General features: G+C 38.4%; 2 protein-coding genes across 8 annotated transcripts; one reads left to right on the top strand and one right to left on the bottom strand.

Annotated features, from left to right (window-relative positions):
* Positions 1-994: 994 nt before the first annotated feature.
* LOC120773116 lies at positions 995-7,892 on the bottom strand. Of its 3 annotated transcripts, none has more exons than XM_040102111.1 (3): positions 7,595-7,892; positions 2,883-6,549; positions 995-2,827 (listed from the first exon to the last, which is right to left on the bottom strand). In XM_040102111.1, exons 2-3 carry the CDS (start codon positions 6,429-6,431, stop codon positions 1,409-1,411), a joined length of 4,968 nt encoding a protein of 1,655 aa, XP_039958045.1. In that variant the 5' UTR covers positions 6,432-6,549; positions 7,595-7,892; the 3' UTR covers positions 995-1,408. The 3 variants fall into 3 exon arrangements, with proteins under 3 accessions (XP_039958045.1, XP_039958042.1, XP_039958043.1); XM_040102108.1 differs by having other exon boundaries at positions 7,605-7,892; XM_040102109.1 differs by lacking the exon at positions 7,595-7,892 and adding an exon at positions 7,215-7,268.
* Positions 7,893-8,287: 395 nt separating this feature from the next.
* Positions 8,288-15,618, top strand: LOC120770389 (zinc finger FYVE domain-containing protein 9). 5 transcript variants are annotated; one of them, XM_040097815.1, is made up of 10 exons: positions 8,288-8,380; positions 9,143-10,226; positions 10,327-12,133; positions 12,196-12,498; positions 12,567-13,075; positions 13,139-13,412; positions 14,151-14,397; positions 14,458-14,578; positions 14,646-14,822; positions 14,878-15,030. In XM_040097815.1, the coding sequence occupies exons 2-10, from the start codon at positions 9,174-9,176 to the stop codon at positions 15,028-15,030; spliced, it is 4,644 nt and encodes a 1,547-aa protein (XP_039953749.1). In that variant the 5' UTR covers positions 8,288-8,380; positions 9,143-9,173. The 5 variants fall into 5 exon arrangements, with proteins under 5 accessions (XP_039953749.1, XP_039953751.1, XP_039953750.1 ...); XM_040097817.1 differs by having other exon boundaries at positions 8,322-8,380; positions 9,148-10,226; XM_040097816.1 differs by lacking the exon at positions 8,288-8,380 and adding an exon at positions 8,702-8,848.
* Positions 15,619-16,022: the final 404 nt, after the last annotated feature.

Raw genomic sequence — 16,022 nt, 5'->3', positions numbered from 1 at the left:
CCTATAAAATACAAATCGAAACTTAATTTATTGTTTAGTGAAAATAAACGTTTCTTATGACACAATTAAAATCGAAATTTTGCTGCCGATGTGTACAACTTATTGTAACGGACGTTTAAATATCGTCATGTGAAAAGTAATTGTAGAACAAAATTGTATACAAACTACTACTACAATTTTATTTTAATGCCATATATTTTAAATAATTATGTATATTTTTTTAAATTTAAATTTATTGTGTATCATTCTGTATTTGGCTTTGATTGATTTACTACATGTTATTTCAATTAGAATTTAATTGCAGTAATTTATTGAAAAATATTTTTGGAGTCACCGTGTTTCGAATTTGATCGAATCGAATTGGATTGTATTTATATTTTAAAGCGTATAAACCAAACGCGTACAAAAACCTATATTTTACAACATGCACATACACAAATACATATATACATACAAATGCAAATTGAAAGTTGCAAAAAATATTATTCACTAATTTCGAGTTTCATTTATCTACTATGCGTACAATTCATACATACATACATTTATACTAATAACAATTACATTTAATAATATTTGAAATTTTCGTGTTAAATTTTCAGTTATTGTTGCTAGGCTTATTACGCTACACTTTTTTTAGACAGTCCAATGCGCCATCAAGGGTCATGCTCATATTCACGTACATTTGCGTAAAGGCAAACAAAACTTATTTGAAAATATGTGGTAGAATTGCCGTGTTTCTAAAATACGTTTTTTGATGATATCGATTTTTTAAAATATGCTTAAATTACTCGCAATTTCTAATATTATAATGTATAAACGGATTTATAAACTTTTTTGATTTTCAAATCTGTTTTTGGTGTTTGGACACAGCTGTTCAAGCATACTTGTTTACATTTAAAGGTAAACAGGCATCATTTACTTAAATGACTGCATAATTTTCAAAACGTAATATTTCAACATTGGATCCTTCCCGATTCAGAAAAGTGTTTACAAGTCGATTTAGAAAAAGACTTTCGATTTATTGAGATTGCTTTTGCAGGTTTTTCGCTTCTCATCTGACAATAAAAATCTAACTGGCTTTGAACTAACTCATTTGATTAAATCAACGAACTAAAAACGTATATAAATTAATGCGCTTATATGTAGTCTTATAGAAAAATAATAATAAATAGTATTGTAAATCGAAAAGCTAGAATACTCCATCTTCAACGGAGCTGTGCTCGGGTATCAAAACTAATAATTATAATTATGTTACATACAAATGCATTCGCTAACGGTCAACATCTTTAGCATGCTATTCGATACGCTTTTGAGCTAATTACTTATTACGTAAACTTAGCCTTGGAGTGTTACTCCTGCAAAGATATTGCTAAATATTATTATTTTTAATTATCTTACGATTTTGAGCTTAGAAACGCTTCAACGCAAATGTACGCTTCAAATATAGACATATAGCTCGATGGATTAATTCATACTGCTCCGAATTTTGTACCATGCCACCGCGTTGGAGACGCAGATTGCAGACAATGCCCAACACATCGACAAAAATGTCGGGAATTTTTGGCAGATCATTTATAGTTGGCAATGGCCAAGGTAACGACTCCGCTTCAGATGTTACTCCATCTAGTTCGTCGTTATCCTTATGCTCCTCATCATCACTTTGTTGTTGATGTCTATGTCTCAGTATGTAATTGATGTAGTAGAGCGTATTACGTGTGAAACTGCTCTCAGTGTCGATTACACCGTTCGGCGTTGTAATAGCGCGCTGCGCCTCTGTTACGAACCGGGTAGGTAATGCAAAGTCAACAGGGCTAAGTAGCGTTTGTGTGGTTAATTCGCCGCCAGCGCCAACGCAGCTTTCCTGCTTTTTTCGAGCCTCTGCGGCCATTGTGGTTAGCGAATAGGCGAATGATTGTCGTAGCTGGCGAACAGCATTTAGTATGGCTGTCAGACATCCAGTGCGTCCGATGCCTGCGGAGCAATGTATAACTGGCAGTGGCTGCATAGCATTGAATATGTCCTGTTGATACAAGTCTACCGGTTGCGCTGCAATATGCGAAGCATGCGTTGTCTGTGGTTGGAGAACCGAAATTACGTCATCGTCCTCGTCTATTTCGAAGGAATCAAATTCCGACTCGCACTTGCCGAGGTTAAGTATGTGCAAACAAATGTCGAGCAATGTATTGATGTCGCGTGGCGAGCGGTGGTCAGGCCAATCGGGATACCAATAATGATAACAGTACAAACGATTGATTAGCAAGATTGTGTTGCGGTTGCCAGCACTAGATTCCTTAGTATTAGCGCCGATGTTGATGCAATACAAAATGACCAGCTTACGTATCGAGAAACCGTTCTTACGCACGATCCCAATGTTTTTGATAACGAAGTAATTGCCACGCGTCGATGGTAGAAAGGGTTGCAGTTCCTCACTAACTTCGGCCTGATAGTATTCGATGCCGATGTGAGGTTCAGGCTCTGTACCGCCATCTGCCAAATTTAGCGGAGGTGGAGTGCTTTCGTTTGGCAACAAATATGCGTTAAAAAAATCCGCTGCCGCCGCAGTGGGTGTAACGACCTCGTGCCAACTGGTCGTTATGAATATTTCGTTTAGTTCGATGGGAAAATAAACGGCACATTTTTGTCGATTGTTTTCCGCGAAATTCGTGAGCATTATGACTTTTTGATAGTATTGTATCGTACCCGCCTTATTGTCGGTGGTTTGAAAATATCGACGAGTATTCTGGTATACCATTAGCCAGAATTCGAATATCGTGTTCGGCAAGGGCCCCTGAGTGGCCATATAACATTTCGATGTATAGTCCGGACCCTACAAGATACAAATATTTATATTATTAGAACAAGCTTAAATTAAACTAACTAACCTTTATGTAATTTGCGTTGATATAGGGAACTTCGTCGGATATGTGTAGTTGCCGTGATATGTGCTCGGCTAAGTCTGCATGTTCTTCTCGAATATCTTCCACCAATTCAGCCAGCTGTTTCCCCTCTTTCTCCAGCAACACGCGCGAGTTTTCATTTGGTAAAATTGTTTTGTAGCGATTCTTGGCCTGTGAGCCGAATACCATCGGCTTCTCTTGGTGATTCAATGGAAGATCCCAAAATTCCTTATGCAAATCGCAGAAGATTCGCTTTTGCTCATCATCGTCTGGTCGTACCGTTGTGAGCACCGATTGCACAGCTGCTAAATAGCGCTCAGCTACTTCGCAGTCTTCGGAAGTAGTAACTCTGGTGCCCGGCGGTGTTTCAGCCTCTTTATTGGCACGCACACTTAGCATTGGCACTGCTTGTTCCGCTAATCCTTTGTTATGCGACGCATAGGTGTTGTCGAAAATGTAATTCAGTTTAATTAAATCAAGCTGATTAAGGGCATTGGAAGCATTTTGTAGCATCTGTATATTGGCTAAGTAGATTTTGAACTCTTCACTGGTACTCTGCGGAGACAATGGACGCGTCATAATATTTCGTACACCAGTGCAAGAACACACCGTGCTATCCTGAAAATTGAAGCTATCACGGCGCACTTCCCCCAACTGTTGCTGACTGCCAGTACCAGCGCCAGCGCCACCGTTAACTGCACAGTCCAACAACATACTGGCGCTTGGCTTCAGATCTGATACGGAACCAAAACAAACTTGCTTAGCGTTTCGTCGGTGAGCTTGATTCAAATCTGCAAAGGGCGTGGAACCTCGATTCAGACTTTCGCTACTGAAAAATCTCCTATGCGGTGTGGGTGGTGCACAGCAGGATGACTTCGAATGCAATGCACTCATATCGGATTCTTCGACACAAGTGTCACCCAAAAAGAGGCTACTGCTGGCGTGTACTTGTCTCTCGGTGCCAATTCCGCCAAATGAACTGCCCATATTAAGTGTGAGGCTCTGATTGGAGCCACGTCTTTCCAAAAGCCCACGCTTTGTCGTAGCATTACTCGTGGTGTTCTGAGTTTGTGTGATAAACGAAGAAGTGCGTGTAACCTTATTTAGCGAATGTTGGCTGGCGTAGGAATTGAGATTTCCGCATGAGGCTGCTGTTAGACTTGTTAGCGTAAGACTTTGATTAGAACCACGTCGTCGGAAAAGGCTCTGTTTGGCACCTTGTGTTGGAGTAGCGTGAGCATGTGGCTGTGTTATAATGGGCGCACCACTTAAATCTATATTGCAACTTGATTTCGAATTTAGGTTTATTGTGGAATTACTGACGGCGGGACCAAGACTATAGTTAGAGACACTTAAGCCGCTGCGACAATTACCAAGTAAGTTACTGCACGAACCGTGCAGATTTAGTGTTAGGCTGTGATTGGAGCCGCGACGCTGTAGCAAATTCGTGGAAGAAGCTGATGATATCGGTTTAGGTCGCATCGTAGCACTGGGCAGCTCCATAGACTTTTGTTTATGCGGTTGATGCGCACTAGATGCATTCGTCGTTGTAGAAAATTCGACCAGTGTTAGGAATTCAGGAAGAGTTTTTAAATTCGTATTTGATGCGTGTAGCATGGCGTTATGCTTATGGATCCCACGATGTGGTGTAAGAGCCAGCGTTGCCGTTCCAGGCGCGTAAGGCGCTGTCAACAGAGTGTTGTTATTGCCCGTTCTTCCTCCATTGTCGGTACCTTCCGGCAGAACGACCACTGTGTCGGCATCGACTTGCGGGTGTTCTGACAACTCAGATTCTCCTCCAATACTAGCATAAGCGTCCGCAGAGTTTCGGTTACGATGATAGACCGCCAACCATTCGGTAGATGCATTGCTACTCGCGCTACTACCGCCTGGTAAACGGCGACGCGGTGTCCGAGGAAAACTACTTCCACTCAGTGGTGTTTTTAATGAAGATGTAGTACTACTCGGACATAGGGATTGGGTTTGAAGATGTGCATGTGTTGTAAGCATACCATCGCCTAGTAGTGCCAGTTGCGAAAGTGAGGTGGAACGATTGCTTGCGGCCGCCGAGGGAATTCGCAAAGAGCGATCACCACTGATTCGCTCGAAGCGTGCGCCACTAACGCTACGCGGCATAAATTGTTGCAGCGGAAGATAGCCACGGCGAAGCGTTTGAGCGTCAATCTCATCACAACTAGCGTGGGAATTGTTTCGCCCGCCAGACGAAACTATAATTGTTAGTTCTGAATCCTTTGCTGCTGAGTCAAGTGACAGTGCTTTCTCTTTCGTGCTTTTGATTGTTGGTGTTTTCGGTTTGGATGAAGGAGAAGGAGAGGTTGGTACGATCGCGCTTGGTCCCATTATGGTACAGGGCACATCCGTAATTTTTATAGTCAAATTATTTTTATTTTTCCGATTTTTCTTACCGTCAGCTGAAGTTGAATGTATTGCACTTTGTTTGGTGGACGTTGATGTTGTCGATGGATCAATGCGCGATTCCTGGCAATTCTTATTCAAACATGTATTTGAATTGCTATTAGTGGGAACTGACTTTTGGCGTTCTTTGCTGGACCCATTGTTCCGTTGTCTGCTGTTTCGCGTTTGTTGATTGTCACACACACAAGGGGAGGTATCCTCAGTTGGTGGATCAGGACCGGATTGATCATGTACCACTTGATCAATCTCTGGAAATTTAAAGTAGTTGCCATTTTTATATCCCGCCGAACTAATCACGCCAAGCGGAGAACCTGTTAAATTCAAATTATTTAACGAAGCCAACAATTTGGGGGAACAGGGCAGCCGAGTGCTACTGCTGCTTCCGCCAGCATCGAGTATCTTTGGTGAAACAGCATCAGCTTCCAAAAGCGCTATAGGAGAACTATTGCCACTATTTGAACGTAAATGTGGATCTCTCCTTTCAGTCATAGCCATTCCTGATCTATACAAAGGTTTAGCATTCTCTTTATCCGCCATTGCGGACACACATTCCGTGCTGCTATCCATTGAAGCGGAGACCGCATTTTTTATTAAAAGCTGCTGTGGTGAACACGATCTTCTTTCATATAGTGAGAATCGTCTTAATTTCCGCGACACAACCGGCGATGTACTGCTGGATAACTGTTGCCTGGCTCCTGCTAAAGAACGTGACGTAGCGACATGAGTCGGCGTAGGAGTTTTTCTTTGTAAAACAATTTCCGTTTGTTCGGCCGCAGGTGGCGACGAACAATGCAACTCAACTATGTCTTCCATGTGTTCCAATTTTGTGGGCGACGGAAACTCGAAGGTACCATGGATAAATTCCAAAGGCGTGTAATAGGGCGTGCTTTTATTGCTACTAATATCATCATTATCCGTTGACGCATCGGCTATAGGCGGTGTATATTCAAAAAAGGATCCACGTGGCTCTGAGTGTACTGGCGTCGCGCAATTACTATTACTATTCATTTTTACAGTAGAAACAGAAGCTCCATGTTGATGCTTATGTTGCTGCTGCAACGTTGTTGTTGGTTGATTGTTGTTTTTACAATTCTCCATATTACAAGTTACAGTATAATAAAATGTGATGTTACGCTTTAATTCTACTCATTAGCGACGACTTCTAATAGCTTTGCCACTGTAGTTGTTCGAATATCAAACAGGTCAGAACTTATAGCTGTAAGAAAATTAGAAAATTTTAGAAAATATAAACAATTAGGTGAAGAAAAATTAGGTAGAGCTCTAGCATTTACGAATACCCATCTTTTTAATATCAATATCGCTTCTTACTCTTTAATTAAATAATTAGCATTTCAAACATTAGCTTTCGAAAATAAAATAAAGCAAATACTCAAGGCTAAAAACACACCTTCGGAAAACTAAATAAACAGACACTATTAGACAGCATTTACATACCTAGAACCAGTGGCAGATTTATTAACAAAACGTAAAAAAATGTTTGTTAACATTAAAAAAATGTTGTTTTGATTTAGATCATCTCTGGGGATTTAAATTGTTTCCCAATGAGGAAAATATTTTTTGTATCCCAGCATGTACACTCTCATCAACAAAATGAGTCGCTTTCAGTGTTTATATTGTTTGAATGAAATTGTTACGGTCCCTGTATCTGAGTCTGGATATTGATGGACCAACATTACTTTTGTATCAATTAAAAATGTTTTTCATTCAAACGGCAATAACATATTTTTGATGTTCAATTCGGATGCTGGGGTGTATGCTTTGAAGCTAAACACGCAAATAATACAATAGCAAGCTTATAGTAACAATTTGTTACGTATTTTATGGATATTGTTCTTTTTATATAAATATTAGCCTAGTTACCTTCAAAGCGGAACGGTAGTGGAGACATAAAAGCTAATGACCAGCACACAGCATCTTGTGCAGTGTACCGGAAGGACTTTCACCAACCACAAATAACCATCACATATGTGTTCATATATGTACATGTACCTATTCTATTATTATTTATTTCTATTTTTACATAAGGGTGGGGGAAATAGGCACGTTATTGCTCCATACAGTTTACAACTTCTTTTTCGTTCAGATTTTATTTCTATTTTCGCATTTTCTATTTCTGTTTAGGTATATATTTTTTGTGTTGCTTTCTACGTTTTACACTTGAACTTAGCCACATCTGCACTTGCAAACTGCCTATCGATTGTTTTGCATGCCATAAATTGAAAACATATATCTATATTTACTATTTAATACCCATTATTTGATTTACTCCAGGCGCTTCATAAGCAGGACAACTGGTTTCCATGTTGAAGTTAATGGAAAACACATTTGGAGGTCTTAGAGTGTTGTACTTTTCCAATTGTAGATCTCCTCACATTTCCTCTATGTTTATATTGATTTGTTTATTACAAGTGCCAATAATGGTTGTCGAGTGCATATATTTGTTGCATAAATTAACACCAGAAAAAATTGATTGAGTAGTCTGAATTTATAAAACTTTTCTTATTTTTGAATGGCGTACTGAAAAACAGCAGGAGCGAAAAATCATATACACAATAGTGAACTAAATTTCGGGTGCACAGAGTATCTAGATACAAATTGCAGAGTTGCCAAGTTTGTCTTGTAATTGTATCTATAACTTGACAGTTCTGCTATAGTAAGGTACCCAGAGTTATTTGGCTGATTAACTGAATCCACACGGATTACAATTGAGAAATAGATGAACACAAAAGTGTGATAAATGAAGAAAAATTAGTTTACAAGTTATAAATGAATAAAGTTTTTTTGGATCGAAGTTTTTTTAATATTTTTTATATTACATATATCTAGTTAGCGATCGTTAGTAGTTTCGCATTGAAATATGAATCCATTTTTTAAGTGTATTTGCATACTATTTTTTGGATTCTGGAGCTGCAACCCTGTTCATTATCTGCAGATACAAGTGCATTTTTTGTTTAATATCACAGATTTAGAAATAAATTTGCTACGCGAATTAGACAAGTGAAATTAAATCTTTTTAAAATTTAAGGGTATGTAGTCGGCAATAACAATTCCTATTATATGCAAACATATATTAACAATGATGAACCAATTCCGTCGTTTATAAAGTGAAAGCTGCACTGGGGGAGTTAGGAAATTGAATAGAGACCTTTGTAATGTTTGATAATTTGCACAGCTGAGTGTATTGGAAAATTTGTAAATAATAGAAAAACTGTGAAAAGATGATTCATCAACAGAAAGGAATCACGCAGCAATAATAGAAAGGCCCTTTGGAATAAACGGATTATCTCCTACTGTCTAAATTGTACCCCAGTCATGGTTTTGAAGAAGTAAATCCAATATGATTTTGTTTGCGTATGTAGATACGTATTAACTGGACGCAAACGACATTAGAATCGTTTTTGAAAAGGTGCTGTAGGTGTTTGTACCTACATGGAAGCGGTGCTGGCTGCTGGACCGGTTGATGGGTTTATAGCCCCATAGTAAAATGTGAAGCGGTTTGAAATTTTTATTTGTACATATGTATAAATGTGTGTAAATAGCAAAAATCGTTAACATCTGTTATAACTTTGAAAAGTATAATTTAAGAATTTTGGCAAATATTTTAAGTTTTAGAAATACTGCACCGTCTTTCAAATATCACAAGCAGGTGTAATTCTGGAATCATGAGGGCCGTTATGTTCCTCTGTGATACCCTATGTGTTAATTTAGCGCTATTTCGATTTATTCTCTCAACTTAAATGTTTTATTAATCGCTAAAAGATTTATGACGATGATTGGTTATTCCATAGGTTAGATGGCAACAACGAACTTAACATTGAAATGGATCTAGTGGATATAGACCAAGTTTTAGACAATTTGGAATTGCGAGAGGCGGCAGATGAACACAATAGATCTATATCCGCAGGGAATACGACGACAGCACAAAATGCTGCCGAATCGACTAACTATCCGTCTAAAGGGGATAATGGAAGTGCTGGTGTTAGTTTAAACAGCTCCACTCACAAAAGTGGATTTGTAGGTGTCTCCCAGGTATTCAACAGCTTAGATGACTATCAAAAAAATGTAGAATCGCTGGAGACTGCACCCGTACAGAGGTATGATGAAGAGTGTCGTCTGATATCGGACGTAGCTAAGCCGAAAAAGGACTTGGAGACGATTTCAAATGAAAATGAATTTGTTGATGGAGTCATTTCAGACAATTTGGCAACGAATCAAATACAAGAAAACACTTTAAATAATGATATGGTTGTGAAAACAATGGATGCTCGAAGTGATAGTAGCATAGAATTGGCTCATAACAAATTGTACGAAGATGATGCAGAAGATGAAGAAGAGGCAAGTGACGACTTGCACAAATTTACTGAAGATAACAGACATATTCGTAGAATTGGTTATGAAGAGAACGAAGTTGGTGGTAACAGCCCACTTTCATCAGACTCCTTGACAACTTCATCGTCATCGACATTCTCGTCAGGTCCATCTCCTGGTATTATTTCCACCACTGATGAGCACTCAGCACCGCTAACTCCTGATGATGAGTGCGCAAGTGATGATCGAGATGCTTTATTGCCTGTACATACAATCGGAACTGAACCAGACGATGAGGAGGCATGTATAATGACAGACGAAGAGATAGTGGATGATGGAAAGGAGAGCGAATTGATGAGTGCACCGCAAGCTGAAAGTACCGGTGGAATAGAAGATATAGCGGTAGGGTTGTCATCCATATCATTGGCAACCGGAAATTCTCAACTTAATTTACCTACGGCCTCTTCGGTTTTGCAAAACGTATTGGAGGATTTGTCGGAGACTACGAGTAACTCGCTATTAAGCCAGCAAAGAAAAGAAACTGGAGAAATTCAAAATTCGGAAGTGAGTTGAGCAACTTTATTTTTATTTTAAAAATCTCATTATTTTTGTTATCAATAATAAAAACATTTATTTAATATACACATACTTTTCTCAATTATAGTCTGCACCACTTGGAACCGATGATTTTAAAAAAGTGGAAACTTCTGGTGAAGCAGCTGATGAGAATATTACAGGCAAAAATCTCGAGTGTGATGTTCCGCCACATAAACCGCTACCCATAAAAGTTCTCCAGCAACCTATAACATTTGGTTCAACCATGGACGAAATCTCTGATGCAGAACTGGATAGCATGTTACAAGAGATGGACATCGATGATGTTAGCGAGGCTGACGTTCTGCCAAAACTCAATGTTTCAACAAATCACAACTCTCCTCCACAGCCACAGCCAACAGCTATAATTGCAAAAGAGGATGAAAATGTTGTTGCATTTACGCCACCAAAGTCAACAACGAAAAATGAGGAAACAGGACCTGATTCTGAAGTCAACGTTGCTAGTGAAGCTTGCTTAGCAGGAAATAATGGCGCTGAAATGGCAGAGGGATGTGTTAGTAGTGATCATGTTAATGCGGACAGTTTTTCACAGGCATCAACTGTTGAGTTTTCTGAATTACGTGCGCATTCCATACCTGCAACGCATGTTGACACGAATATGATGCCATTATCTAATTCCGTTGCATCTTCGTATACAGGTTCCGAGTGTTCCTTAGAGGGAGGCGTCATTGGGGGCGAACGAATCAGCGACGAAGAAGTTACAACAGGCACGGTCGATTATTTGGTTAAAAATTCTGCGGAAAATACAGATGATGAAAGTGGTAGTACAGATGAGGGGGCTTATGGAGAAGGTGCTGCGCAACGACCACAACGCCCAACATCACTTAATTTGCCTATGATACAGTCTAACTTATATGAAAATGCTGGGCAAACGCCACCAGGAACACAAACATTGCAAAATTCAACGATGCACATGGAGAATACCAATTCACATGCGCCAAATGCAAGTGATACGAATTCAACTCCAATAGGTTCACCAGAAGATGAAATCGGCGCCATTAACGAAGTGGCTGAAGCCACAGGCTATAGTGATCCATACGCGAATCTAGGCAAAGTGCCTCCAATTTGGGTGCCAGACAATATGGCTACAGGTTGCATGCAGTGCCACGCTAAATTCACCATGATTAAACGACGCCACCATTGTCGTGCTTGCGGCAAAGTACTTTGCTCAGTTTGCTGCAGTCAAAAATTTAAGTTGGAGTTTCTCAGCAGCACCGCCGAATCACGTGTGTGCTTACAATGTTTTCTTATACTTACCCAAAGACAACAAGGTGGCGGCGTTGTTGGCAGTGAGGTTAATGCTGGAGTCGATAATGATGTTGCATCAGCAGCAGTTGCAAATACCAATGCAGAAGCTGATCGAACAGAAGGTCAAGTGCGTTCACCCAATCCGAATAATCCCATGGAGTACTGTTCCACCATACCGCCGTACCGGCAAGTGGATACACAGAACATACAGCCGCCATCGGTTATTGTGCCAGTGGGTGTGCTTAAAAAAGAAGGCAGTAGCTATTCTTCGAATTCATCGAACGGCGGCGGTGATGGCGGCAAAAAAGGGCGCAAACGGAAAAGCGTTATGTTTAGTGATGGAATAGCGCCCGGCAGTGACTTGGCTAGCATGGAGCATCAATGGGCAGATGCGAAACATGCGCGACGTGGGGCGCATCAGCAGGGTGATAAATCAAGGGGCAGCAGCGGTGCAGTGAATAAACCACCAACACCGGTACGCACGCAACCAAGTGCAAGTAGTAATAGTGATGCAACCACAATAGGATTAGTAGCATCACTGTTCCGTGGCTCCATACCACCAATGGCTGCGGCGGCAACAATGGCGGCAGTGCAAGACGATGATAAAGGTAAGAACGAAACGAAATATGAAATTTGAGCTTGTGCTTTCACCTTTCGCCATTTTCCGTAGAATCAACGAAATCAGTAACAAATAAAACGAAAAGCGCTAATAGTAGCGGTAAGGTTGCTGATGCAGCTACAATTGCGCGACCTAAACGTTTGCCACCTTCGGGTAGCGATGAAAATGGCTGCTTCATTCCACCGGGTGACAATAACTCTTTGCCACCAGTTTATGTGCGCAAAGATGAAAGCAACTGTGATTTTGACTTCAGGGAAGTGCAGAACAATCAGGAACTTGTGGCGCGGCTCCGTAGCGAAACGCTTAGATTTGCGTTGGAAAAGAACTTCTTCGTAGATGTGAAAATATTAAATCGTAAGTAAAAATAGTTTCACAGAAGCTTATTGAGCGAGAAGTGTGTGAATTATTTTTTGAATATACAGTAAAATGCTGCATGAATCGCACCGTCATCAACTTCACAACAAGCGGCATGCATCATGTTGGTAACGATGAGCTTATTATACTATTGGAACTTGAATCACAATCGACTAATACGGTGATCAATAAAGACACTACTGCGTCGCCAATACCAAAGGACATCTTTGTTCATCTATATGAGATCTATCGTGATGCTGAGTTGGGCAACCCAATCGCCGAGCTGTCTTATACTAGCCCCAGATCGAGTAATTTTCTGGGAACACGTGACTATGGTGGTTTCATTTTCATACGCGCTACATTTCAATGTTTGCAAGATGTGTTAGTGCCGGAGCAACCCTTCCTCATAGGCATACTCATACATCGCTATGAAGTGCCGTGGGCCAAAGTATTTCCACTTCGCTTAATGTTGCGACTGGGCGCGCAATATCGCTACTATCCCTGCCCGCACATCTCTATACGTAATCGCGAATCAGTTTATGCCGAAATAGCGCAGACTATAATCAATTTCCTAGCGGTGAGTAAGCTTCTATTTATCAACTTTTTTTATGGGTGCGCAATTTTCGATTATCTACTTCAGGATTTCCGCAATTATTCATATACATTGCCTTGCATTAAGGGCATGTACATACATATGGAGGATCGACAAACGACGGTAATGATACCACGTAATCGACAGGATGACGTCATTAAAGCAATTAAAAATGCCAGCGATCATATATTAGCGTTTGGTGGAAACTTTTCAAAAACTGCGGACGGACATCTGGTGTGCATGCAAAACGTTAATGACATGGGTACCGAAATGTATGCGTATTCAACGCAAGCCATTAATATACAAGGGCAGCCGCGCAAAGGTGAGAGGAGGCAAAGTGAATGCTCGCATTGATATTTAAATATACAAGTGTATGGCTCTTAAGGTTATGTTGAATACATATTTTATTCATTTATCTAATAGTTAATTCATATACAAAATTTTGTATTTTTTTAATAGATAATTATAATAATCTATATAATTTTTTTATATGTACATATATATTAGATCGGAATATTCTTTTATATCATTTTTTTAATATAATATTTTTAATTTTTTTAATTTTTACATTATTTATATTTCTTTTAATTATTAAATTTTTGTATATAAAACTTTTTTTCATATATATTTTTTTTTACGTATTTTGTTAAATAATTTGTTTTTTTTTTTTAATTTTTTTATAATTTTTTTTTTAATTGGTTTTTTAAAATATTTTTGTATAGAATTTTTTTTATCATAAAAATACGTACGTGCATTAATTATAATAATTTATATAATTTTTATATATATTTTTTAAATATTTTTTTTTTTTTTAATATCATTTTTAAATCTTTTTTTGTATAAATTTTTTATATACAACTTCTTTTTTCATATAATTTTTGTACGTATTTTGTTAAATAATTTGTTTTTTTTTTAAATTTCTTTCTTATAATTTTTTTTTTAATTTGTTTTTATAAAATTTTTGTATAGAATTTTTTTGATCATAAAAATACGTACAATTTTTTTTTATAAATATTAATTAAGCGTTTTATTTGTTATATTATATTTTTTTTATTAAAAGTTACTGGCGCTAGTTTCTTCGTGTTGAATGAGTCTCTGAAAAGTACGAGCGGCCTATCGGGCAAATGCAGCATCGTCGAAGATGGCTTGATGGTGCAAATATTACCCAGTAAAATGGAAGAAATACGAAATTCTCTACAAAATCAAAAAGATGTGGAAATAATATGCGGTCCGGTGGACGCCGATGACCAGCAAACTGAGGTTGTGAGCATCAAATGGGTGGAGAACGACACCGATTTTAATGTCGGGTAAATTTTTAGACACTAACATAAAACAGCATAATCAAATTAATAAATGCTAATTTCCAGCGTCAAATCACCCATTGATGAAAAATCCATGGAAGGTATTTCCAGTATGCGTGTGCACGATAGTTTTAACTACGCGAATGCTAACTACGCCATACGGCTTACAGATATTTATATACTTAAAGTGAGTGTAGTGAAATTTTCCTTAAGAATTTTCAAAACTAAATATTCTTTCAACCGATTTGTAACAGTATGACGAGTGGTACACATCTGCGCAGTCTGCCTTGGCAGCCACTTCCATGGACATCACGCGGATGGCCGGACAAATTGCGCGCAGTGCATGTGTCGCATTGGTGCCCTTTCTTGATCTGCTGGTAGCCAGTGGCAGCCGGAAGTTAGCTTTGCGTGCAACCCTGCATCAAGAGAATGTAAGTTCCAAAGCTAACGAAAATTACCTCCAATACCCATGTAATTGCTTTGCAGGTTTGCTACGAGGCTGGCACACGTGGCAGCAAGCTCCCTCCGCTTTATATGAATGCTTTGGACGACAATTTAATACCGACATTGCATGGCGAATCGTCCGGCATTGAGGATGCAATAATTTTAGAGTTAGTTTTTTACATTTTAAATTGTTAGTCTATACTACTCTAAGCGGAATATTGGATATGTGAGGCAGTATTGCAAATAGTGGACATGAGCGTATCTCTACGCTATATATTATTATAACTGATCTATAAAGTTAGCGTTAAAGCTTGAAGAAGCATAACATGCATAAATTCGTAAATTGGGAGTGTAGGCCACAAAAAAGTTGTTACTTTACTCTGACATTGGCTTAGCTATGATCAAAATATACGAGCGGCAACTAAATTACGACAATTGGCAATATAATGGAATGTAGTTAAACAAATATTATCATTTAATCAGCGCTGAGACGTTTAGCATGTATTATGAGTTCTTTTTATCAATAAGGCTGCTTTAAAAGCTAATTTTGTTGGTATGGGGGGTCACACATACACCTGTGTGTATATTGAATATACGTAGTTAAGATGATTAGAGACCTTTTTGTGTAATTTGTTTTTTAGTGTAAAGAATAATATGTAACTAAACGAATTGTATCTTCATTTTATTGGAAACTTTAATTTCTTTACGACAAAATTTTACAAGAAATAAAGTACCTATCTTATTAGCAATTATATAAACAAACTATATTAGTATAAAAGCAAATGGGTTCTTTCATTTATTGTTTTAGGGAATTAAATAAAATAATGTTTCTTGCAATTAGAAATTATTTAACTTGATTGGCTAAGGGATTTCTGTCAAGTCCAAACTGAGATTCAAACATAAAATCAAGCCATAAAGTTGGCACAGCTCAACAATCTTTCATATACGATATTCACTTTTGCCAATTCGAATATACATATTTCTGCGAGACCAAACATTTATTAAGTGACGGACCGATTTTTGTCCTCAACTTTTAGTACCTACCTAGTAAGTTGGTAAAAGTGATTCTAAGTTAATAATATAATACGCTAAAATTTGACCCGGACTGAAATAACAGAATTATTATGTATTTTGATAAAAAAATTTGTATCGCTTTCAACATAAGATCGTTTTGAACCAATACAAGC

The sequence above is a fragment of the Bactrocera tryoni genome, chromosome 3 (assembly GCF_016617805.1).
Source record: "Bactrocera tryoni isolate S06 chromosome 3, CSIRO_BtryS06_freeze2, whole genome shotgun sequence".
Taxonomy (NCBI): domain Eukaryota; kingdom Metazoa; phylum Arthropoda; class Insecta; order Diptera; family Tephritidae; genus Bactrocera; species Bactrocera tryoni.
Note: the sequence above shows the minus strand (reverse complement) of the source record. Positions and strands in the feature narration are given on the sequence as shown.